This window comes from Heptranchias perlo, chromosome 34, assembly GCF_035084215.1.
Source record: "Heptranchias perlo isolate sHepPer1 chromosome 34, sHepPer1.hap1, whole genome shotgun sequence".
Lineage (NCBI taxonomy): Eukaryota > Metazoa > Chordata > Chondrichthyes > Hexanchiformes > Hexanchidae > Heptranchias > Heptranchias perlo.
In genome coordinates, this window is record NC_090358.1 from 14,762,573 (window position 1) to 14,790,208 (window position 27,636).

At 38.4% G+C, this 27,636-nt stretch overlaps 1 protein-coding gene across 3 annotated transcripts in view; it reads right to left on the reverse strand.

Moving 5' to 3' along the window:
- The window catches only part of galk2 (galactokinase 2), a 105,649-nt gene that overhangs the window by 41,580 nt on the left and 36,433 nt on the right, over positions 1-27,636 (reverse strand). For all 3 annotated transcript variants that reach the window (XM_067971477.1, XM_067971476.1, XM_067971478.1), the window contains 2 exons: positions 5,307-5,405; positions 1,694-1,846 (listed from right to left, as the gene is read on the reverse strand). In XM_067971477.1, coding sequence (XP_067827578.1) covers positions 1,694-1,846; positions 5,307-5,405 — 252 coding nt within the window. The remainder of the gene's footprint in view (positions 1-1,693; positions 1,847-5,306; positions 5,406-27,636) is intronic.

Genomic DNA, 27,636 nt, shown 5'->3' on the forward strand with positions numbered 1-27,636 from the left:
TTTTAGGTATGCCTGGTGCTGCTCCTGGCATGCTCTTCTACATTCCTCATTGAACCAGGGTTGATCCCCTGGCTTGTTGGTAATGGTAGAGTGAGGAATATGCTGAGCCATGAGGTTACAGATTGTGGTGGAATACAATTCTGCTGCTGCTGATGGCCCACAGCACCTCATGGATGCCCAGTTTTGAGCTGCTGGATCTGTTCTGAATCTATCCCATTTAGCACGGTGATAGTGCCACACAACAAATTGGGACTTCGTCTCCACAAGGACTGTGCGGTGGTCACTCCTACCAATACTGTCATGGACAGATGCATTTGCGACAGGTAGAATGGTGAGGACGAGGTCAAGTAAGCTTTTCTCTCGTGTTGGTTCGCTCACCACCTGCCGCAGGCCCAGTCTGGCAGCTATGTCCTTCAGGACTCGGCCAGCACGGTCAGTAGTGGTGCTACCGAGCCACTCTTGGTAATGGACGTTGAAGTCACCCCCTAGGGTACATTCTGTGCCCTTGCTACTCTCAGTGCTTCCTCCAAGTGGTATTCAACATGGAGGAGAACTGATTCATCAGCTGAGGGAGGGCGGTAGGTAGTAATCATAGGAGGTTCCCTTGCCCATATTTGACCTGATGCCATGAGATTTCATATGGTCCAGAGTCAATGTTGAGGTCTCCCAGGGCCACTCCCTCCTGACTGTATATCACTGTACCGCCACCTCTGGTCGGTCTGTCCTGCCGGTGGGACAGGACATACCCAGGGATGGTGATGGAACAGTGTGGGACGTTGGCTGAAAGGTATGATTCTGTGAGTATGGCTATGTCAGGCTGTTGCTTGACTGGTCTGTGGGACAGCTCTCCCAATTTTGGCACAAGTCCCCAGATGTTAGTGAAGAGGACTTTGCAGGGTCGACTGGGCTTGGTTTGCCTTTGTGTCCGGTGCCTAGTGGTCCGATGCCGGGTGGTCCGTCCGGTTTTATTCTTATGATGACTTATTTTAGTGAGATTTTACAACTGAGTGGCTTGCTAGGCCATTTCAGACGACAATTAAGAAACAACCACATTGCTGTGGGTCTGGAGTCACATATAGGCCAGACCGGGTAAAGACGGCAGGTTTCCTTCCCTAAAGGACATTAGTGAACCAGATGGGTTTTTACTGATACTAGTGTTTTAATTCCAGATTTTATTTAATTAATTGAATTTAAATTCCCCAGCTGCCGTGGCGGGATTTGAACTCATGACTCCAGATTATTAGTCCAGGCCTCTGGATTACTAATCCAGTAACATAACCACAACGCTACCGTACCCTAGCTGGCTCGGACACGATGGGCCGAATGGCCTCCTTCTGTGCCGTAAATTTTCTATGATTCTATGATGTCTCATCCAAAGGATAACACTACCAACAATATCGCACTCCTTCAGTGCTGAACTGAAGGGAAGGTGGATGATTTTAAAGACTTATGATATTAACTGGTCTTATCAGGTTTGACTATGTAACTTTATAGTATTCATTATTTTAATCTTAATTTACTTTGCTTTAAATAAAAATGCAATAAATAGATTCCTATATAGCTGGTACTACAGGTACAGTGCTGTTCTTAATTTAGGATTTTTGAGGGATAATTGTTATGTACCATACAACCGCAGTAACCATACATTGTATATTGTGTACCGTACATCAGGAAAAGCAAAAATGAGTTATACCTTTGCTGCAAGTCGACACTCCATAACTCTGGTATTGAAATGAGCTGTTGCAGCTTTATTCATTTCTTTGCAACTGTTTGCAATCACAAAAACCGCTCCGCTTGGAAGCTTTACTTTGGTGGCTCGGAGTGGGTTGAATTCAATCAACTTGGCCTATGAAAGATAAAATGACAGTTTATACAAATGAAATTTGGGCACCGTTTAACACATACTTTCAGAGCAACCAGCATTAAAAATCCAAACTTATGGAGTCTGTGATTACATAAAAACAAGGTTGCATACACCTATAATATAAACATTTGCAAGTTGATTGCTGTATTGACAGTTAATGGCAATAATCTCCTTCAATTAAAGGTGTTTTAACCCCCGGTTACTCTGTTGGCAATTCTAGTGCAAAGTAAGGAAAGGAGTCCTCTTCAGTTAGCTGATCACAAATTGGGTGGCAGTAAGGCTACTAGTGGGCCTGTTTTCATTAGGGAAAAAAGGAAATTATAGGGTGATTTGACAGAGGTGTTTAAAATTATGAAGGGGTGTGACAGAGTAGATAGAAACAGACTGCTTTCAGTGATTGCGAGGTCTAGAACAAGGGGACATAGAAACAAGATTAAACATAAGCAATTTATTACAGAGAGCAGGAGAAGCTTGTTTTTACACAGAGGATTGTGAGGTTGTGGAGTCAGAGATTGAAGCAGAGACCGTGTCAACTTTTAAGACTAGGTTAGATAGGTGGTTGAAGGAAAAGGGAATAAAGGAATATGGAAACAGGGCAGGCACATGGAATCAGGATTATTGCTTGTGTGGATGATAAACATCAACATGGACTAGCTGGGTAGACCTGTTTCTGCATTGCAATTTCTATGTACTTTCATGTAATACAATTGGCATCTGCATCTATGAGCTAGAGCAGCATTCCCACGCCTGTTTGCTTTCCAGTAATTCTTGCTGGAAATTGTGCATATGCGGATGTGAAGTGAGAGCAGGATTGGGCTCAGCTGCAATGCCCTCTACAGTCAAATAGCCTGTCGAAACTCTCTAAGCTCACATATGAAGAATAAACACTCGAGTTTGGTACTGGAAGGAACCAGGACCACAGCACGAGCATTTTCAGTAGAGGGAGAACACTGGATGAAAAGAATAAAGATGTTTGTCAAATTTTGGGCAGAACTAGGGAAAAATATGTTTATCTTTTCATAATGTCCCTGTTCTTCTGAATCTGAGAGTGAAAATACCAGCAAAGGACAGATGTATTATGAGTAACTTGGCATTCATGGGTGTTAAGAACAGTGCAGGATTTTCAATTGACCCAGGGTTCCACTCCATGAGATTTAAATTGTATTTTGAAAATCACACACTGCCTGAATCTCAATTATAAATGTGAACTAAATATATTATGATTGTTCGGGTTGCACAACAGAGATGTTTTCAGCTACTATTGTTGCCAAACCTTGTATAACTTGCCAACCTTTGTGCAACAGAGTATTGTGACAGCAGTAGCATTCCTATTGTACACCTACTGAGTGTAATATTATACATCTTGCAAGCACTGCTAGAATAGTGATAAATAACTGCGATTAATATCTCAGTTTATACCAGAATAACATTGCCTATTCCAGCGTAAAGGTTGTTCATACAATAATTGGACTCCACTTGTGATCTCTGCAAGCTACAAAAGGCAAATTAAAAACTAGATGTAGTTAAACTACAATTTAATACAAACTAATGTGGACTTTTATGGAGTTCTTAAAAATATAGTTTTAAAATAAAATTTTGCTCACCAAGAGTTTAAGAGAAAGAGTTTTATCAGTTGGTGTGAAATTCATGAACATGGTCCAAAGACTATGTGCAACCTGTCCTATCTGCGTAAGTACTGCCTACCCTCCAAAGGTAATCAAGCAAAACTTGAGAATATCTATCCATCTCAGTATCTCCACTGTTAAACCCTGACTGACTGCTCTCAATAGATGTCATTCCCTGCCCGAGCCTAACAGCACATGAATCACTGTGTCTCATGGAATATTTTGGTACCTATTCCTCTTTAATAACTTCCACTTAATTATTTTATGAAACAAATTCAAATGCACAAAAAGTAATTACTGATTATACTATGAAACATTCAAAAATAATGGAAGTGGGTCTGTAACATAAAACCAGCAATTCAGTGATTAACTCCCTTGTGCTTGTTACTTGGACACATATTAGAAAATTTGCTGATGGTTCTGTTATATTACAAGTGCTCACTTACAAATCATTTACAAATACTGTGAACAGCATTAGACCTAGAATGGACTCCTGCAGAAACCTACTCATCATTGCTCCAGGCAAAGCTTTTTCCATTTATCACCACCTTTGCTTCATACGATCAAGCCATGTTTCAACCCAGTTGGCTAAGCAATTATTAACTTCATGAGCTTTAACCTTCTATGAAAGTCTCACATGCAGAACTTTATCAATTACCTTCTGAAAATCCAAGTCAATCATTTCCGCTATGTAGTCCTAATTCACTAGTTCCGTTACCTTCCAACAGAATAACGAAGCAAGACCTATTGCTCTACTTAAAGCCCTTATGTTCTTTAGATGAGCACTGATAGCATGCCACATAATGCTCTCAAACATTATCCCCACTACAGTTCTTGGAGTAATTAGTCTATAACTTGCCAGATTCATGTCTCATTCCTTTTTTCAATATAGTGAAAACATTCTTCATGCTACAATCCCAAGATGCAATTCTTGCATTACAAATGTGGCCTATTTCCTCTTTCATTTCCTTGAGGATTCTAGGAGGCATTGGGGGAGAAATTGGTTACTGCAACTGCAATACACGTCTAAAGAGGTTGGCCCAAGGACCTCCAGAAATTGGTTCTTGGGTCTCATTTCAACATTACTGGTGAGCAAACGCCTGTTGCACCTCGAGGCAAATTGGCGGTTTGAAGATTTCCAATTTGGGCTGGTTGGTGGATCATTGTGGGGGGGGGGGGGGGGGGGGTGGAGAACGGGAGGGGCCAGCAGTGGCCCTCATGAGTGCTGTGGTCGAAGAACAATTTTTTTTTTTTTAAACTTACCTGTTTGTTGGCGGCTGTTGGATAGGCCACAGCAAACACTGTAAAGTCTGAGGAGGCCCAGCGCCTGGTCTACTCAGCATTGTCCAATTCTTGAAGGGGTCCTTAAACAGGCAACATATTCAACATTAACATATGCAAGGGGCCTAACACCTGTTTACGGTGGCTGACTGGGAATCCTGAATATTGTCCAAAGCCAGTTTGGCATCAAACCTATTTCAAGCATAAGACATAGCCCTGTGAGATTGATCCATTCCAATCCTTGAAAATACAACAGTTCTTTTCACCAACTGATGATATTCCATAATTTGTGGTTCAAATTTAGAAAAGCTTTATCTATTTAAAGGTGCATTTGCCTCTTTGATGACTTCCATTTAATGTACTTGGAGAATCTTGATAATACTATTGAGTTTCTGGTTTTAAAAATTATGTTTAGTTTCTTCTTAATGTGAGACAAAACTAATATCTGGAACAAAATAAGTATCAAACACAAAGCACTGTAGCCACTTCATGCAAGTGATGATATGTCCCAAAACTTGAATTTAAAAATCACGCACCGTTCCCTTTTCTGCCAGGAATGAAATGGACTGGTCCATTCCCCCACCCTCAGTGCCAATGTAGTGCTCACACTTTGCACAGATCTCTGCAAGCTCCACCTGTAAATAAATTGTGAAGAATTATTAAACAAATTTGGTCTACAAATCATCTAACAGAAGAGATACAACAAGAATCACTGGTTTAATTTAAAAAATTAAACTATTGATTAATGTCAGACCCAGCTCAGTGGTTACTTATTTTTCAGTAAACTACTAAGTCCTGCATCTGTTTTTTTCACAAGTTGACTAATTTCCATTGCTTATTTAAAAAAAGAATTGTAAGAGAGAACACAATGATCTTATTGTTAGGGATTAACCAAAGTGGAAAGCTGCAACATGCACAATGATAGAGTTGCTGCAATGTGACAGTTAGCCCGTTCAATGTGAAAAGCGAGCTGACTGGCATATACGTTATGGAGTTGCTGAAAATAAATCAAAATTTTGGTTGTTTTTAATATGTAAACAATGTTTTCAATAAACAGATACATTGTACCAAAGATTACACAACTGAAAGGAGGAAGAATTTAACAGGGTGGCATGTTTGGGTGTGCACACTTCTAAGTCAAATAAAAACCCAGTTTCAAAAATAATCCACCACAAATAAACCATTGATTCTCAGTCTGTACGTATAGTGTGAAGGTTAACGATAACGATATGGCGACTTGGTGGCACAATGGGTTACCACACTGTCGCTTCTCCAAACTATATCAAATCCAGGTCAAACTGATGCAGTGAAAGCCTTCCGTCTCTACTGGATGTAAGAATCTTATATGAAATGGATGTGGGCACTCTCAATCCACTTCCTAATGGGTTTGGACCCACAGCTCAAATACTGACAATTTGGCAATCTCAATCAAAGGGACCACAAAAATGCCAGTGTCGGGAGTAGTGGGAGTTTTATCTGTATCGGGCAGTGCTATTACTGGCATGGAAGCGTTTGATGCTGAAAATCGATGTCCAAAGTGGAAAAGTCCTTCTTTATTTCCCAATACTGACATACCTCACTTTCAGCAAGAGACTAATTTAAAACAAAAAAATGTTTTTAAAAATGAGTTATAAATCATATTTACTTCAGAGAAGACTGGAAATCTCTAGGGCCGGTGACAAATGGAAGCTTGCATATCTTGGAAATCAATGATTTGGAAATAGGAATAGGGACAAAACTGTCAAAATTTGCCAATGACACTAAGATGAGGAGAGGGAGAGTTGCAAGCAATCAAGAGCAGGCCGATCAAGTTTAAAGAAACCAAGGCAGATTTGGAAATTGGGCTGAGAAATGGCAAATTAAATTCAATGTTGACAAGTGCAATGTGCCAAGGCTAGGGAAGGAGAGTAAACATTGAAACTATAAACTAAATGGTGTTAGTCTACAGGATACAACATAGGAAAAGGATTTAGGGATGTTGGTGGATAGATTGTTGAAACTGTCTATACAATGAGAAGTAGCGGTAAGTAAGGCAAATAGGAGCACGTAGCATAGAACACAAATCACAGAATTGTCTCATCCGCACCTGGGGTGCTGTGTACATTTCTAGTCACCATATTACAGGAAGGATATCATAGCATACGAAAAGGTGCATGAGACACCTGAGCTACAAAAGTTGAGTTTGCTAACATGACAGAAGAGGAGACTTAGAGAGGAACTTCTTGAGATATCCAAAATCCTAAGGGTATTGACAAGTTGAATCCTGAGAAACTGTTTACCATGGCCCTGAGAACGATAATAAGGGGACATGGGATGAAGCTCAGAAGAAGTAAGGGAAATGGGCAGAACAGATATAACTACTTCATTGCATGTACCCTAGATGTTATAAAGTACCTGTACTTACAAACGCAGTCAGCTCTTGTTGCCTCATTCTATTCTTTAGAATTGATGGTTAGAGGTAGCCACCTTCTATAGAACGCTCTGTTCTGTTATCATAAAGTTCTTTCCCAATGACACCAAATAAGAAATTCTACCCACAATCAATTGTCTCCATTTAGAACTACGGGGCAGTTCTGTAGAATGCATTTCCACTTTAAAGCATGATTTTTTCTGCTTCATCTAACAAATAGTTTACCAGAAACTATTAGCTATGTTCCTTTCCCTAATTCCACAGGTGGCTAATTCTGCAGAAACCCCTCAATTTTGTGATAAGTTCCATAGCTGCTAAATTTGGGGAATTGTGTCTGTGATTCTTGCTGGATACAAACGCCTAAATCTGCAGTCACAGATATTTTCTATCACTAGTCAGCATTTATTACCATTATGTTACCCTCACAACAATGTATTCTTTGATCAATTAATCAACATGTGTAATACATTCAACAATGGAAGTACACAGGTAAGAGATCCAGTTCAATTAAGATTTTAATGTTGCTTTAAACCAGTTCGTGAAATAATAAAAAAAATAAGTTCACATTCAACAGCCAGAACCTGGTGCCTTAACACATTTTTTTTATATTCGTTCATGGGATGTGGGCGTCACTGGCGAGGCAAGCATTTATTGCCCATCCCTTAAGAAGGTGATGGTGAGCCACCTTCTTGAACCGCTGAAGGCTGGTGAAGGGACTCACCTATTTAGTTCTAAGAATGAGAGAAATTCCCATTATTTACAAAGGATTCTGGCTCGCCAATTTTAGTCTAATTCATATGAAATACTACAATGACTAGTCTAACTGAATAGTGTAAAATGCATTTCTATGTTGTTTTCAATACTACAGATCTATTTAAGTACAGTTTTTGTTGTCCTCCAGCCAAGACTCTGTTTCCCCAGTGAGAATGACCACCGACTACAGGGAGATGAACTGCACTCCTACTGCAGTAGATTCCTTAGATCATTTCCAAAACAAAAAGGCCACCCACTGTTTGGATTTAGTTGCTGTGTAATTGACTGCTACCATTGCATTACCCTTATGATTCTGCTCCCACACACACACAATCTAAATGTAACTAATGCTGATGATATTATAATAGGAGCAGTTAAAGGGGACAATTGTCTATGGCACAGTTTTACATTTTGAAGCTAGGGGCAAACATTTTGCATGTATAGATTTTATAAAACTCTCTACATAGAATAATTAAAACAAAAAACAAAAGTGATACAATTTTATATTAAAGAGCACTAAGGATTAAGAGGTCAGCACTAACATAGAAATCACAGAGCTTGTAAACCCATAGAATACAGCTGCAATACATTTAAATTGAATGGTTCCCTTTACTGCACAGATTTAAAGCAACCACTTAACTACAACAGACCTCAGTTTTAGAAGCTGATATTATGTAATTAACTTAAATACACATAAGATTTAATTATTTGTTTGCTTTCAAATGAAATACTGTCTTATGAACTGTAAAATAATGTATGGCTTTTTTATGCCTAGCTTTATACTCAAGTTAACACACTATTTTTCTCCAAGTTTTAGCAGTTTCATGTTAATTAAGTAATTGCAAAAAGATAACTCCTTTAAACCTACTCCATATGCAATCCTGGGATCCAAGAGAAGATAATGGCCCAGATTTTGATGGCGCGGGGCATCTCGCAGCGTGCACCGTTAGTCACACTTTTTCTCACACCCAGCAGCTCAAAATATTTTCATCCTGTAAGTTGCTGGAAGTGCAGGAGCAACAGGGCATCTGGGACTTTAGTGAATGGTGGGACCAACAGTCTATCTCCTTAACCCATGAGATTTAAGGATTGAGAAAGAAACAGGAACGACAGAGGAGGATGAATTATAGTCAAATCAGGTACAGAATCAGAAATAAGAGGAATTGGATTACAAAAAGAGAGAAAAGAGACAGAAAGGAAAAGTAAGAAAAAAAAATTTAAAATTTTAATAATCTAAAATTTTAAAGTTTTAAACTTCCTAACAAAAATTTACTACCTGTAAGAATCAGACTCCACAGTTTAAACTGTTCCATTCCTGGGATGGAGAGATTGATTGGCATTGTAGGAACATAAATCGAATTAAGATACTTTGTTAATTACCAGCCCTAATTTTATGAGGCAAGTTTAATGAGCAATTAATGCGCAAATGATGCAACATCACAAAACTCACAGGTGGTCGAGCTGCCATTTTCACGATGCTAACAGCAGAGTAGCGCAAATCGTGTAGCAACTTATGGCGATTCGCAATTCATGGGGTATCTCTTTCTCATCACAAGTTGCTGGACAATTTACACATTAATAACGGCGAGCGCCATTAAACTCACCGTCATTTTGGCAGCAAATTCTGGGCCATTGTTCTCAGCAATGATTTTTAAGAGTCAGATGTCAAATATGTTGTTGGAACAATGGCACAATTTTAATGAACTCAGTCACATTACCTTATGGCCACATAAGAGCCACAGCTTCTGCTGACTTTTATACCTCAGGCTTTCTCTGGATTGAGTTTCTCATCTTTAAGTATCACTGATTAAAGGAAAAGGAAAAAAAAAGCTTCCATTGTGTCTACACATAGTCAATTCAAGACGAGCACTGAAATCATCCATGTAACTGGCCTAAACTGTCCAACCCTCTTAATTTAAGAAGATTACCTATGTACAGGAAACACAGAGGGAAGGTAGGAAGGAAAAAAAGAGACAAATAACAAGAACTGTTTTAGAAACTGTTATTTAAGCGTTGTAGCACCACAGACAAGCTTAATTGTCCTTGCATTATCAAGCTCTGAAGTCCATTGACGAGCTTACTCATTAGCAGAGCCTCTTCCTGTTTTGACCTGATTGCATCAGAGATACGACAATGTCCATCTTCAATGTGTGGGCTCTCAAATGGCTGAAAGAATACCCTTTAAAGCTAATTTTCAGCCAATAAAAATGTTGCTTCTACTTCCAAAATGCCTGACAGCATTATATGGGATGAAGGTACTTAAAAGATTTTTAAAACATTTTTCATAGGGGAAAAAGGATTATAAAAGATAATTTAGGTTAGAAAAAAACAGAAAAGTTCAAAAATGGCTTATAGAAAGAATGACATAAGGCAAAAATAGGGTTAACTAGGTAATCAGAATTGAAATGTTTACCTTTTTTTAAAACTAAACTTGTATTTTTGGGGGACCCAGATGGCTTAGTAGGTAAAAATCAGCATGTTAACTGAGCCCTAGAGACCAAAAGGTCACAGGTTCAACTCCTAGGTTATGATGAGTTAGCAGTTCTTAGCTGTCTACCAGCAGAGCTACTATTGGCCTCAGTGCCCTGGGCTAAAAAGGAGAAAATCAGCATTCCCACTCCTGATCTTGATCCAGTGATTTCTGCTGAAAAGTGCACATGTGGCAGTCTCCTGAAGAAAGCACTAGGCTGGGCTAAAATGCAGTGTTATTGAATATTCTACCCACACTCACTGCTTAGACTCAAACATTAAGAATGAAATAGAAGAGGGTGATCAACACCCATAAAAGCATGCTCCAAAAAGAGTCACTACTTCAGGAGAGAACAACATTGGCAAATAAATAAAATAAAAAATAAAATTGTGGTGTGAGTGTTTTTTTTAGTTTCATAGAGTTAATATTACTATAACAAAGCTAATCCTGACACTGGAGCAGCTTTATTACTGTAATGTGTGTTTTTATTTCATTGTGTGAACTAAAAACTTATAACATTGTCTGGCCCAGCAATACAGTAATTTTCCTGGATCTGGCAATAATCTAAGAGTTAAGAGGCTGACTTCACAACCCTGTGATCACAGATTCAAGCTACAGATGTCTTAAATCCACCAGCCAGAGTTAGCACAAGTTCTAGGCTTTCTTTCCAGACCCACTTGGTTTTTCACCTCACAGAAGTAGAGTGTTTCAAAACCAGAATTTTAAAAAAATGGCACAATAGGGTTCATTTTCTGGCTCCATTACTGAGGTCACAGGACGTGCACTGTCAGTCAGCTTTATGCTCATTCAGCTTAGGAATGGCCAATCCTACCAAATATTCTGGATCAGTCTCATTTTACATTCACTGCAAGGCCTAAACAGGATTGGGCCTCTATTGGGAACTTGCTAAGTGGGGGGTGGGAGAGGAAATCCAGCACAGCTGCAGTTCTTAAAGGGGCTGCAGCTACCATCAAAAGGGGGGTTAATTTTGTTGGGAGCACTGAAGCACGAACAAAACCACTTAAGGAGGAATTGAGACTGTCGTGAAACTGGTCCGGAGTGACCACCTGCATGATTAACTACGGGTGGTCCAGTTAAACAGGTGGATCTCCTAATACTGGTTCAATTATTAATTTCCTGTTGGGACTGACACGAAGTGTCTTAATATATGTTACCACACACAAAGCAGAAAATGTTTTAACATTTGGTATCAGACTGATCATAAATAAACAGAAATATGAAATTCAAAAGCTTTTACTCCCTGTTACGCTTGCAACAAGTAGCTGGATATTTATAGCTGTACAATACTAAATTAAGAAGTAGTTTTGCTAAATGGACCATGGATTATGGATGTTAATTCAAATATTTAATTTTGACCTTAAATAGTAAAATACAATAGAAACCTTCTGACAACCAGCTTTGTGTATTCTCTAACACCTGGTATGATTTCAGTTGAATAAGTTCAGGCTTTACCCTGAATGAGAGCCAAGTTTTTTTTTAAATCAGGTTTTGACCCTGCTTAAATTGTCCAATATAAGTCTGGTTTCTCAGGCATATTAAACTGGAGACTCTTTACTGTCAGACAGGCAGCTATAATCAACTAGAGCAATTTAGCTTGAAATTGACTAAATTATCTCAATAGCTGATGTACAAAAATCTTGCCAAAGATAGTTAAAATGATCTGAGGTAACCTTAGTGGAAATTATAGTATTCTCATGAGTGTAGAAAATTTTTATCTTACATGATTGTACTAAATTAACAGAATAAAAACCTGCTGACATCAAGACTAAACATTCATGAGATAAACAGCAGAAAATGTCAAAATCAAAGCAGGTTTAACTGTGTGTTACTTCAGTACTATAATCACGAAGAGTAATATGGAAAGTCACATGACAAAATACTGTGGCTCCATTACCATTTTCTTTATAGAGTTATCAATTTATAAAAGATTGCAAAAAAAATACATCTGCACATGTACTGAACAATAGAGTTTTAAAAAAATCTTGAGAACTGAGGCCTCACCTGCCAATTTGTGGAATAAACATTTATCTAATTTATGACTAACGAAGAGGATCTATGTCAGGAAGTGGTGATTTTTGCAAATTAAAACACAAAGTGCCTCTGATTAACTCAATCACAGGTGCTACAAGCACATGTTTTATATTTGGAATACGTGAGGTTTTTTTTTTAAGTGATTTAATTAATTTTTGTTTTTCACCTATTTTGGGCAAACTTACTGTTGCAAGGTGAAAGGCTCTGGAGTTAAATGCACAATATCATGTGAAGAGGCTCAACATTAGCAAAAAAAAGAGAAAATTAACCCTTCCCACATCATGACTAGTTATCTTATCCAGGCTTGATTGCACTGTCAATGAGATAATTCAACCTACTTTAACAAGTTTCTCATGCTTTAAAATGCAGCATAGATTGACTTGCTTACATCTGTCACATGACAATATTAATCTTCAGAGTTACAGGCCTTGACTATCTGATAAAACAACTTGCTTTTCAACCAGAGGCCAATTCACCCAAAATTACTCCTAACTCAAAACTAGTTGTTAGGACCCGGGAGAAAAAAAAGGTACATGACGTGTTTGAAACTTTTTAAAAAGTAGAAAATCGAGAGAAACTAATGTTAGAGAAAAAAAAATAGTAAATTTAAATTAGTAGTAAATAAAGGACCAAAGAAAGGGAGGAAAGTGGGAAACAGGGCAAGCAGAAAAAGTGATTTTTTTTTTATTTATTGGGATTAAAATTTTTGTTCTAACATTTTGAACTGTGAGACACTAAGAATATTTTTTAAAGTTCATCACTGCTAAAGGTGCTGATATTCTATAAATGTGTGTGTGTTCCAAGAGTTACTATGAATGAAGACATTCTTTACTGAGAGAAAATTACCAGCACAACTCCACGAAAATAAATCTATCTGGATAGTAAAAATCTGTGAATCTGTAGTAAATGTTGTGACTGTGGTGTTTGTTGTTAACGGACTGTATTGTTAATGTTTTGAAAAATGTCAATTTTTTTTTTCTTTCTCATTTTTTTTCTTTTTTAACTGGTTATTTCATATTTTTCTTGTTCATCAATCCACATTATTTTCCAGTAAACATTTATCCCCAAGATAATTTCTATCTAATCACATTACAGCAAAAAAAAATCTCAGATGCAGCTTCCATGACAGTTCCTTACCCAGCCTGTTAAAATACTCCTAAAAGGAAACTTTAAAATCACTAAATTAATGTACAAAAAAATTAATAATCCACAAAAAAAATTCACAAACTTACCCATTCCAACAACCAACCACTATATTGTATCTTCCCCAACACAAAGTCAACATCCTCAATCACAAGTACATCCTTCCATGCTAATGGACAGCACCACACCCCTTTACTTCAGGGCCCACCAAACTCAGGTCCAATGTGCTAAAGACAGGAGATGCAAGTGCAGGAGATGAAATGCTGAGGCATGCATCCCTCCGCACCATCCTGTGCCAGCTGGTCAGTTGTGTTCTCCCATAACTCTCCACTTGGTACCAGCTCCAACTGTGCCCCATTTGCTCTCTTGTATGAATTTGGCCCTGAAAAAGGTAGCAAAGATAGAACAGAAGGGGAAAAAATGAGGAAGCAAGTAAGACAATGAGAAACAGAGAGGGAAAGGTTAAGAGTGGCAAAAAAAAGTCAGAGGGGGAAAAAAAAAGAAATAACAGAGAGAGAGAGAGTGGCAACAAAGCACCTCCTGCAGGAGGCCCCCAACCCTTTTTGAATTGGTGCTGCATTCTGGTGCCACCAAGTAACAAGGAAATTATTGTCATCCAGAGAGCACAAAGCAATCCACAAAGAGCTTCAATGGAATCAGTCCAACCTCAGCCTCACAGGCCCAAAGGCAAGCCCCAAGTGCTTCTGTCCCCTTCCCACCCCGAGGATAAACAAAGCCCTCCACACTTGTGTAAGGCTTCAATGAGGAACAAAGCAAAGACATCAACTCAGAACAAATAAATGTCCTGTACTACCCATGAGATCTACTAGTCTTAAAAATATTCCAATCAAAGCTGCTGCTACAAATTATTTACTATTCATTAAAGAAAGACCTTTAATGAAAACTCAAGATTGTAATAGATTTTAGTATAATTCCTGCTATTGGTCTTACACATGCAACAAAATAGTGTGCCATACAAGTATAAATCAGGAAAACTACTTCTGGGTAATGCTAAAAACAGTAAGTCCTTATTATATGCGAGACTAATTAAAGTTACCATCTGCTTCAACTTTGCATGCTAAGTTCCAATTTGCTGTTATTTCACATATGTTTTGCATGGTAATGGCACTTATTTTCATCAGGAGCTGGGACATGTTTGTCAGACATTATCTGGTTGTCATCATAACCACCAGAATTAAGCAGTGATGTTATCTGTTCTATTAACTTTTGCTCTCATGTCTTTTGCTCTCATGCCTGTACAATGCATGGCTCAGTGTTTAACACAGCTTTGCCACCAAGTGTGGTTTCAACATGCTCCGCTTCTCATTTGTGTTTTGGAATAAACAAGTCTGACACAAAGACTGCTTTTAAACAACAGAATTCTACAAACGGTGGGAAGTTTGCCCATAATGTTTCGTAAGACCATTTCTCAGATTCTTTACAAATTCTCAACAGATTGAAAAACTTAATGTTTAATTTGCAGAACAATGATGTATGCCTTTATTTCTATTCAATAATCTGTCTGCAATTTATAATGCAATTCATCGTACTGTTGAAAACATATTTGACCAATTTTACTAATAAGAATGGAAATATAGTTTTCTGTTGCTTTCGGTGTAAGGGCCCTATTTTTTTGTGATGGCATAAATGAAGTTTACCACAAAGCACAATTAAAAATGACACTTCTATAATGTTTTTCACTGATGCAGGGTAGACAGGAGGAAATCTAAGCCAGATAAGGAACAGTACAGTGCAAGGATGTAGGTAGAAAACTTTAAATTGCGCACTCCTTTTCTAAAAATCCTGTCTCCCTACACACACATATGGAATGTGGGGGCACTCCAACTCTGAATGGCCCACAGCCCAATACTGAAATTTATATTAAAAATGGCATGTTACATTTAGAACAGGTTTTGCTGTTGATAGATCAAATAAGAAACAAGATCTATTATTTAAATTAAAATAATGAAGATACCAAGACACCTGTTTATTCCTGGCTCAGGATTGGTGCCTTTTGCTCCAATTACTTACTGCAACAGCTGACAAAATCTTCCATTATCTTTAATTAACACATCTATGTCATATATTAGATCTGTTTTGAACCAAATCTGTAATATTTTCTAGTTTTAAGTATTTTAATACATTTTGCAAGAATACACAGTCTGATGAGAAACACTTTCTCGCCTGACCTTCAATGTCACAGTCAAAGCACAAATCAATAGTTTAACTTCATATGTACAATATTTTTCATTACAGTCATTGTTTTTGCTTTTAATATTTTTGCACAAACTACAGTATCCCTTCATCCATCTCCTCACCTCAGTTGAATGCTTTTTCTCCTGTGTCTATTTAACAATTTTAGGCTGTGGGTTTGGCATTTCCAACAGGAGTTATATTCCCCACACCAAAAAATAAGTGAATATATGCGAGACTGAGCTAAATATCACAATCTGTTCCCGTTAAAAAATCAAATCTTGCCTTGCTAAACTTCCTGGATGCAGACTAAGTTTTCTTACCAAACAAAAAGTACTTCCTTCTTGTAAACTGCATGTAATAAAGAAGGATGAGAATAAACATCTAAAAAAATGTTGACTGGCAGTGATTTCCTGTTTGCTAGTCAACCTGTTCGCACTGTAAGACAACTTTTTTTTTGTGACTGCAATATATAGAGATGACAATGTGCAGAAGTTTCCTAATTTCCTCATGCCAAACACCATGCCGAGCCAAGACAATAGGCTTATGTGCTTCTTGCCATTCTTCCAATGCTGCTCTGAAACGAGCCCCTAGGACATGTTAGAGAATGACCTTGATCATTCTTCCTCTGATTTTCTCTTCCTTCTTGTCAGGAAACACCAGGCTTCCACTCAACACCGTCCTATAATGGGATAGCTGAGATTAGGAAGTTACATGGATTCATCTGATTTAAATTAATTTCACATAATGGTCAAGCCATTAATACAACGTAAGCGTAATACAGAAGCCAATCCTAGTAAATAATAATCGATCATTTATAAATTTTTGTGATTGCAGCACTTTGTGTTGTTAAACTTACTTCCTATCCTGTGACACTTAGTAATTCCTGCTTATGTTGCTTTTGATAGCCAATGCTGTACCGTTTCCTTCATCATAATATCAACCTTTGAATCCTCCAACACCACCCCTTCTAACTTGCACTTCCCAGCTGCTACGAGACTCCTGCAACTGCCCCTTTATTTTACTTAAAGCTGTTTCACTCCTCCCCACCCCCTTCCTACCTTCCCCCCCATTCCAAGCTGCAAATTACTTCTCCCCCCTGCCACCGACCTACCACCCTATCTTCTCCCCCCTGCCACAGACGTTACACCCTATCTTCTCCCACTTGCCACGGACCTACCACCCTATCTACTCCAGCACCGCCTTCTTTTTCTGCCCCTCTTATCTTCCTACTTATAGGAACTGCTCCCACTACCCTTTTCCTACTGCTACTTACTGTACCCACCACCTGTATTGTGCTGCACTGACTGCTTTCCCCACTCACACCACCAAATCACTGCACCCTGGCCCCGCGCCAGTTACTCCTACTTCAGGTGCGGCCGGGCTGCTTCCTTCTGTTCCCACGGCCGCTGACTTAACTTTGCCAGTTTTACTGGCACTTTACTATTGTACTTTATTATTGTATGTTTTTTCAAGATGAACTGGATAGCTTGATTGTTCCCCATTTATCAAATAGAGACCTCTTCCCTGTGGAGAGTCTAATAATAGAGCTGGATGCTTTCCTGCTGAGAACATCTGCCATTACGCTGCCATGCTGGGCACACTTCCCTGCTGTTCTGACACCAACATCCCACCTCCAAATCAAACAGCTAACCTTTAAACATCCTTCAGCATCTTTATATAATGGACTATCATGGTGCTATGTACTGAAAAAATAAGTTGTTTTTATATAGCACATCATTACATCCCAAAACACTTCATTACTGATAAATTACATTAGTAGAATTGAAATGCATTGTTGCAGTGTCAGTTCTGCTGAACTAGGTTCCAACCTGTTGATGGTCCACCTGTCCTGCAGATGACTCCCCAGCCCATGATTAAGGATGGAGTATGTAGTTGTTGAAGCTATCATATTAGAACACTGTTTTGAGTGAAATACCATCAAGCAGGATTGACTCTTATAATTAATGTAAATAAGTGTTTGGGGAAACACAGCAGCAAGCTAACTGCACAAATCTGACAATCTGTCTTGAATTTCCTATGATGGACCAGATTGGCATGTGCATGTATCCCATATAGATATACAAGTGCCTTTATTTTAAAAAAAGGCTGTGTCTAAGTTTGGCCAGAAGGCAATAATTTCTACTGGTAACACTTCCCCACTATTTGAAACTGCAGAAAATTACTGTGGCTTTCATTGGCTTTCTATGTGAAAATATGTTTCCTTGAAATTGATGGCTACTTGCCAATCTCTAGGTCACAATGCTTGGATGGTAGTTGGCAAGGTGACCACCTTTCTTCAATATTTCCTTTTTAGGGATTTGTTCCTAAATGAAGATGGAGCAGAACCCTCCCCAACCTTTTTGGAACTATAAAGTAGCTGGAATAAAATCATCTTGTCTCCTGGTCACTCGGTTCCTCCTCTTTCAACTGTGTGTATAACAAATTTGTCCTTTCATTCAACACATTTTCTTGGAGGAACCCCAAAAAATAGTAACCACAGCCCTTGAATGGGAATGTGGGAATGTCTTTACAAATCTAGAAAGCAATTTGCAATAAAACACTGAAGGTTCCACATTAGTTGGCACTTTTATCTATATGGGGAATGCAGTGGCAATATTATCATACATTTAGTTGCAGATCATTCACTACACTGCCTTTGGAAATAAATCAGTGTGAAAAATGGTAATCCAGATGCTAAAACATTTTTTGAGGTCAGGTTTAAATCCAATCACACTTCTTGTGCAAGTGTTCCTCTGATACACTGCTTCAACAAAAAATAAACTTAATGATATTCATTTTGGAAAATGATGGAAAAGATATATTGAAATAAAATAAATGAAAAAAAATCACAGAATTGTAAGTAATGCAGGCACCGCCTAACAAGTTTCATTTTTTGAGAGTTAGGTTACTCTAAGTTTAAAGTTTAAAATTCTCATCCTCGTGTTTAAATCCCTTCATGGCCTCGCCTCTCCCTATCTCTAACCTTCTCCAGCCCTACAACCCCCATCCGAACTCTCCGTTCCTCTGACCCTGGCCACTTGTGCATCTCCCCTTCCTTTGTCCCACCATTGACAGCCATGCCTTCAACTGCCTAGGCCCCATGCTCTGGAAATCCCTCCCTAAATCACCAAGGCCTGTCCACTTCCCTCTCCTCCTTTAAGGCCCTCCTTAAAACCCACCTCTTTGACCAAGCTTATGGTCTCCCCTCCCAATATCTGCTTCTTGAGCTCAATGTCCATTTTTTCTGATTATACTTCTGTGAAGTGCCTTGGGACATTTTTCAAAATTAAAGGCGCTATGTAATTGCAAGTTGTTGTTCTTGTTAAGTGTACTTCCTCTTGAACACTACTGCTTTATGTCTTTCCAAATAGCCTTTGGTTTGGTGTCTTGATATAGCCAGCAATTTATCTTAACCATTGTCCATGCAGTTTCATAATAAATGTAATCCTCAACTAATGTAGAAACTTGTTCCCATTCTGAAATCTGTAAACCATGTTATTGTACTAACAGCAAGTTTCTCCATTCCAGCTGCTGCATATTTCAGATTTTCTTGCTCTCCACAAAAAACTCATGAAATGAAGATACGATCCTATAACACCTCTTTGGACTATCACCATTTTCTCAATGTCAAGGAAAGTGCTGCTAAAGTCTCTTCCTTGGAGTACTCCACAGAGACAATCTGAATGACCAAGTGATGAGAAAATTGCACACATCCACATACTGTATTGCTGGAGTTAGTCATATGCACATCATTCCTTTTGTCCTTTAAATAATGTGCCAATCCCTTTATATTGCCCACAAGCAATTGAGGGCAACAGCTGCTGTTATACCTGAGGAAATCAGCTAAATGCCAAGGAGACAGAATGTACTTTTCCATGCTGGAGATAGAAACTTGATGTTAGAAAGTTCATCAGCTTTGCAACTGTAGCAAACCTTGAGTGACAAATATGGATGGTTCATATAGAATGCAGTGGCAGTCAATAAGCTTGGGATTGATTTCTTCATCTGCTGACCAGGTCATGTTCACATTCAGCTCTGGATGGTCCACCAAAAGTTTAAATGATCTCAAGAAACAAACATTTTCTACATCTGTGCATTTGTGAAGGAGGACAAGGGCCTGCAGACAAAAGTTTGCATAGTACAAGTATGCCAAAGTTGTGTTTCACTAAACTGGAACAAACATTGAAAATGCTCTTTCTTCCTGTTCAGCTATACATTGGAAACGGCACAGCAAAAAAAAAATCAATGAATTACTCACCACTAGAGAATCATACAATTTGTATGACATCATTTGTATCAGCCAATTCATCAACTGACCCTCCTTTATCTGTGACAGCAACTTGTCAAATATATTCTCAAAAAGGACTTCTCACTGTTTGTTTGATGAAAATATTCCATTAGAACAAACCTATCTCCCATGGTATTGCTTATAGATAAAAGTAAACAATAATTCTCCCCCTTTCCCCCCACCCCCCTCCAAACTGACACAATATTGGTCTCCCTCTGTCTTTTCTTTTACCCCTCCTTCTCTGACTGACTCTCACACATCTGTGAGGACTGGGAACCCTGGCTGAGTTTTCCACCCAACACAGAGGTGCTGAGGCCAATTTTAGTGTCATTTCATCAAATAAATGAACACATCAGCGATAAATCTTTTGAAAGGTTACAAGAAAGTGAAACTATTCTCACTCCTGCAGTTTCTGATTGGATTAATTCACCTTCCCTATTTTTTTGAAGTTTGTGGTCTACTTCAATGTGTAACTTTTTTAAAAATTCGTATCACAGTTTTGTTTATTACTTGCATCAATTGCCTGAGTCAGAATAGAAAGTCTAGTCATCCCCAGAGGACCAAAATCACCATCTTTTTCATTACAGCTATGTCGGCAGCAGGGCTTTCTCTCAGCTCAGGTGGTTAGAGGAGGTCCATGCCAATGCCTGGGAAGTGGAGTAGAAGTAGCCCTACGACTAAGACACAGGAACCGGGGGAAGACCAGTGAAGCCCTGGCACTGCGGAGAGCTGAAAGAGGGAGTGTAGGGTGCCGCCAAGTTGCCTATGAGCAGGAAAATGGGGAGCAGCCAGATTCGGCAACAGAGGGCGGGAGGTTGTACATGGAGTCAAGCCTGGAAGGTGAAATGGTGACGTTCAATTCTTTTCTGTGAATTATTGACTGCATTTTATATTTCATTGATTATTTTTAAGGGCACATCTAGTAGGATTAGTGGAGCTGTCGCAGCAACTGTATGCCACAAAACATTGTTGCAGTGGAATTGTGTTATTTTTGGTACTGAGTCAATCATAAATGACATTACTTAGATGGTTCTGGGAACTGATTGGTCCCTGGTGACATGGGCTCTGGGATTTGATTTGTTGGATGCTTCCTTTTCTCTTATCCTGCCAACTGACTTGTGAAATGTTCACTATAAATCTACAACACTATAGCCACAAAAATCTATAGACGACTAGCAGAACCCATCAGAAAACAGCAGGAACCTAGTTACAGCAGGTCTTCACCGTTTTCAGGATTTTCCAGCATGCTATGTCATCAGAGGGAAAGTCAAGGGTGGGTACTCCCCATGCTAGAACCCCCAAAGAATGCCCATATAATTTTTTAAAAAAAACAACAGCCCCATAACACAGAAGACCGATGGAAGTCTGCATGGGGTGTTGGGGGAATGGGAAGGGGCCTGCACAACCCCCTCCGTCCCGAAAGGCAGCCAGATGTCAGATTTTATGCCTAAATGAGGCAGATGATTGCTGGAGATGCGCAATCTCCAGTGGAGTCAGCGCTGGAGGCCACCGGTGAGCACAATCTCAGCATGATCGTTAGGATTGTGTTGTGCAAATTTGAGACCTTTGGTTTCAATAAAATGAATATACATCTAAATTTTCAGCTATCCCCTTCTCATTGCAACCATTTTGTATCTTTCACAGGATTAGTTTTTGAATTCCATACGTTGTTAGTAATGGAGAAAATTAAACAAAGCATTGCTTTCTGGTTAATAACACACTACAGCCGTTACCAAACAGGTAGACTTTCATTATTACCCAGAATGTTCTTCACTTCATGCTGATAGAGACTCAAAGGAAGAGGCTCCTATAGGGAAATAAAGTATAGAAACTAAATGCAGCTCTATCTGAATTTCCTACCAAATATTAGTTTAATAGCACATATATATATATATAAGGTAAAGTGAAAAAACTGCACATGACTCACCATCACCTAAGTTTCCAGTTTTCCCTATTAAGTTGCAGACAACTGGGCATTAAAAATGATAAAATCAATCCCTTGTTACCAGTTTTTGTGAGATTTAGATGTGAAAGTATGTTTAATTTTTTTAAAGCACGCATGATTTAAATATTTTCAGAGCTGCGATAATTGTCTTAATATTTTTTGCTACATTACCAAAATCTCTCAAGTTCTGCCTCAATAATCCAATCATTTTTCCACATGGTTTATCTCAAGAAGTACATAGATATATTTATTATTTTAAATTGGAACTATTTAGCACATAACATTTGTGGGATGGCTTTTAACATTTGGAAAAATGACATCCTCTGCAAAGTCCTGTTAACTTCTCAACTACTTACCTTTTCCATTAAATATTAAAATATCTGCAATATAGAGACCAGATACTGGAGTGTACGTTATCAGGGTTTTAAATGGCTGCTATATACTGGTTAAGCTTCACTCTCAACATTTACAATGTCAACAATATCCCTCAATTAAATTAATCTGAGCTTTCTTTGATCAACAAAATTGATCATTTTGTTTTATAAAATGCACCATTCTGTTTGTTGCATTTTATTAAAGTAGCTTTTATCCCAAAAACTATTTATCTTGTAAAACTGAAGAGGTTTTACAAGATTTAGTACAATAATTGACCATCTCTCTGGATGTTATTCTGCAAATTTAAGGTACTAATTATTATGGAAAGGGAAGTACAATACATTAACTGGATAAGCAAGAACAAGGCTAAAATTTAACCTATAAGTTTTGAAGTAGGGAAGGTTTATAATTTATAGAATATATATTAGTTTCTAAAGTCAGAAGCAGACCATCAGCCAATGTAAATTAAATAACTTCACTCTCAAATGTGTTTTCTGTAGCAAAATTTTCTTCTTATTTTGAGCCAGACAGTAAGACAAATTAAGCTTTTGAAACCAATGTTTGATCTAAGCCAGATTTTGATCTTCTAGTGTTTGGTTTTCAATATTTACTTTAGATATTGAAAATCTGTCTTCCTAACAACCAATTATATATAAAATCAGATGGATACATATAAGCAGATGGTGATAAAGATGGATAATAAAATAAAAATAATAATAAAACATGCAATTAATTTATTCACTGTCAAATGATTCCAGTAGATTCTGTGGAAATCCCATCTAAATATTTACAAAAGGCACAGCACAATATGAATACAAGCATAAAATAACCATGAACAGTTAACTTATTAGGTAAAAATGAGTACTCTGTTTATTGCATTTTTCAGCCTTTTTTTGTTGTGACTAAATTACAGTAAATTGTGCACTAAATTACAGTAAATTGTGCAGACAAAAAAGCATACCATCCTGATGCAGTCACTCTTATGTAGATCAATGCAGCAGCTGTATTGCACACAGCAAGATCCCACAGACAGCAATTAGATAAATGACCAGTCAATCTATTTTTGGTGGTGTTGGTTGAGGGAAGAACTCTGTGCTCTTCTTCAAATAGAACCATAAAATCTGAACAGGTAGATAGGAAATCAGTTGAACATTGCATTCAAAGACAATGCAGCATTCCCTAAGCACTGCACTGAAGTTTCAGCCGAGATTTTGTGCTTAAGTTCTAGAATGGGGCTTGGACCCACAACGTCCTGACTCAGAGGCAAGAATGCAATCCAAAGAGCAAGCACACATTTAGTAGTGTAAAGTGATTGGTTATGCCAGACACATCACCAAGAAAGAAAATTACAGACACTAGAAACCCAGACAGTACAGGCAAAAAAAATCTAAACAGTGCATTGAATACATTTCTTGAAAGCAACTGCTTTCCACTGTTCGGAGCGGTTTGCCCTCTGATCTGATGATTTCTGGTTTAAATTCCTTCAATGGACTGAAGTTTATACCAAATGTAGACACCTATTGTGTCAAGGAGCACTGCAATATGGAGATGGTTGTCATAATACAATAGAATAAGGTTTTTACCAGTGAATAATTAACAACCCACACAACCAATTTCCCCAAAAACAGAGGACAAGTTGTTTTTTTTTATTCACACACACACTTTCTATCATTTTTGTCTGTATGGAATAGATTTTTCTGGTCCTGCACCAGGGCATATTGTGTAGACTCCTTTACAAATGTGCTCTCCTCCTTTGCCCAATTTTCCTATATTTGCTGCACCCAGGTGATTCAGTAACCCAGGCACAAGACCAGGAAAATCTACCCCATACCTATTTTTTTTTTACTTTCACATTCTTTCTTTCCCTCTCTCTTTTATCTCTTCCTTTCTTTTGGAAAAACAGGCAGACATCCCCTTTTAAATAACCATACTGTGGTCAGTTCCAATCGCTATTGTAGCACTTTTATTTTGCAAAATATACACAAGTATTACTTAACTGATCTAATTTCATGGATATTTTCCCTACAATACAAGCAGGAGAGTTTAGTACAAACTGAGCCATCGGGGGGTGCTGTTTTTTTTTTAAAAATCATTTGATCTTCTTTGGGAAAGAAATGTCCTGAGGCACAGTCTAAAGGGTTGTGCATACTCATTGTAGATCAAGATAAACAGTCTGAACTGGTGCCAACACCCATGATTTAATCAGTTTATCTCATATCCCATGGGCCAATCTCCCTCTACAAACTCATCCCATCCTACAACCCAGCATCGTGCCCTGCTGTCTTCCAACTCTGGTCTCCATGCATCCCTCTTTTCTTCGCTCCAAAGATGGGGCCTTCAGCCATTCTAACCATACTCTCCAGTATTCTTTCGCTATATTCCTCCACCTTTCTCTCCCCAATTTCAAAAATCTCTTTTTGACTAAACTTTCAGTCATCTCCATTAACTCTATAGGATCAAACAGATCAGAGAGTTAAATGCATGGCTCAAAGAGTGGTGTGGGAGACTGGGGATTTGATTCATGGGGCACTGGCACCAGTACTGGAAAAAGAGGGAGCTGTTCCGTTGGGACAGGCTCCACTTAAACTGGGCTGGCTCCAGTGTTCTGGTGAATCAAATAACTAGGGCTGTAGATAGGGCTTTAAACTAAAAAGTGGGGATGGGCACAGGGAGGATTCAGGTGAGAGGAAATTTATAAATCTAAAGAAAAAAGTTAAGGCCATAGAGCAGTGTAGTGATTTGGGTAAGGATAAGCAGAATGTGACAGGAAGGGACAGAGAGTTTAACGGTAATAGCGCATCAGTCAATAAGGTCAAATTAGGGAAAAATAGTAAAAAGTTAAAATTAAAGGCACTTTATCTGAATGCACGAAGCATTCATAACAAGGTAGACGAATTAATGGCAAAAATACAGATAAATGGGTTTGATTTAGTAGCCATTACTGAGATGTGATTGCAAGGTAATCAAGGTTGGGAACTAAATATTCCAGGGTACTTGACTTTTTGAAAAGACAGACAAAATGGAAAAGGAGGGGGAGTAGCCCTGATAAAGGATGACATAAGGACAGTAGTGAGAAAGGATCTTGGCTCGGAAGATCAGGAAGTAGAATCAGTATGGGTGGAGATAAGAAATAACAAGGCGCGGAAAATACTGGTGGGAGTACTTTATAGGCCCCCTAACAGTAGTTACACTGTTTGACAGAGTATTAATCAAGCTTGTAACAAAGGTAATGCAATAATCGTGGATGACTTTAATCTTCTTATAGACTGGGCAAATCAAGTTGGCAAAAGTAGTTTGGAGGACAAGTTCATGGAATGCATGCAAGACAGTTTTCTAGAAAAATACGTCGTGGAACCAACCAGGGAAAAGGCTATTTTAGACCTTGTCTTGTGTAATGAGACAGGGTTAATTAGTAATCTGATCGTAAGGGATCCTCTGGGGATGAGTGATCATAATATGATAGCATTTCACATTGAGTTCAAGAGTGACGTACTTAAGTCCGAAACTAGTCTTAAACGTAAACAAAGCCAATTAAATTGGTATGAGAGGCAAGTTGGCTAAGGTAGATTCGGAAATTAGATTAAAAGATATGATGGTAGATAAGCAATGGCAAACATTTAAGGAAATATTTCATAATTCTCAACAAATATACATTCCATTGAGAAATAAAAACTCCACAGGAAAAGTGATCCATCCATGGCTAACTGAAGAAGTTAAGGTTAGTAATAGATTAAAAGAAGAGGCTTATAATGTTGCCAAGAGTAGTACTAAACCTGAGGATTGGGAGAATTTTAGAAACCAGCAAAGGATGACCAAAAAATTGATTAAGAGGAAGAAAATAGAACATGAGTGTAAACAAGGAATAAAAAAACAGATTGCAAGTGCTTCTACAAGTATGTAAAAAGGAAGAAAGTAGCAAAAGTAAACATGGGTCCTTTAGAAACTGAGACAAGAGAAATTATAATGGGGAATAAGGAAATGGCAGAGATGTTAAACAAATATTTTGTATCTGTCTTCACAGTAGAAGACACAAAAAACATATCAGAAATAGCGGGGAAACAAGGGTCTAATGAGAGTGAGGAACTTAAAGTAATTAAGATTAATAAAGCAAAAGTACTGAAGTAATGAATGGGACTAAAAGCCAAATCTCCTGGACCTGATGGCCTACATCCTAGGGTTCTAAAAGAGGTGGCTGCAGTAATAGTGGATGCATTGGCTGTGATCTTCCAAAATTCCCTAGATTCTAGAACAGTCCCAGTGGATTGGAAGGTACCAAATGTAACCCCGCTATTCAAGAAAGGAGGGAGAGAGAAAACATGGAACTACAGGTCAGTTAGCCTGACATCAGTCGTCGGGAAAATGCTGGAATCCATTATTAAGGACGTTGTAACAGGGCACTTAGAAAATCATAATATGATTAGGCAGACAACATGGTTTCATGAAAGGGAAATCGTGTTTGACAAATCCATTAGAGTTTTTTGAAGATGTAACTAGCAGGGTAAATAAGGGGCAACCATGGATGTAGTATATTTGGATTTTCAAAAGGCATTCAATAAGGTGCCATGCAAAAGATTGTTACACAAGATAAGGGCTCATGGGGTTGGGGTAATATTAGCATGGATAGAGGATTGGTTAACGGACAGAAAGGAGAGTAGGAATAAATGGGTCATTTTCAAGTTGGCAGGCTGTTACTGGAGAGGAAGCCGCAAGGATCAGTGCTCAGGCCTCAGCTATTTACAGTCTAAATTAATGACTTAGATGAAGGGACCGAGTGTAATGTATCCAAGTTTGCTGACAATACAAAGCTAGGTGAGAAAGTAAGCTGTTAGGAGGACACAGAATCTGCAAAGGGATATAGACAGGTTACGTGAGTGGGCAAGAAGGTGGCAGATGGAGTATAATGTGGGGAATTGTGAGGTTATTCACTTTGGTAGGAAGAATAGAAAAACAGAATTTTTTAAAAATGTTGAGAAACTATTCAATGTTGGTGTTCAGAGGGATTTGGGTGTCCTTGTACATGAATCACAAAGTTAATATGCAGGTAAAGCAAGCAATTAGAAAGGCAAATGGTATGTTGGCCTTTATTGCAAGGGGGATGGAGTACAAGAGTAAGGACGTTTTGCTGCAATTGTATAGGGCGCTGGTGAGACCTCACCTGGAGTACTGTGTACAGTTTTGGTCTCCTTACCTAAGGAAGGATATACTTGCCTTGGAGGCGGAGCAACAAAGGTTCA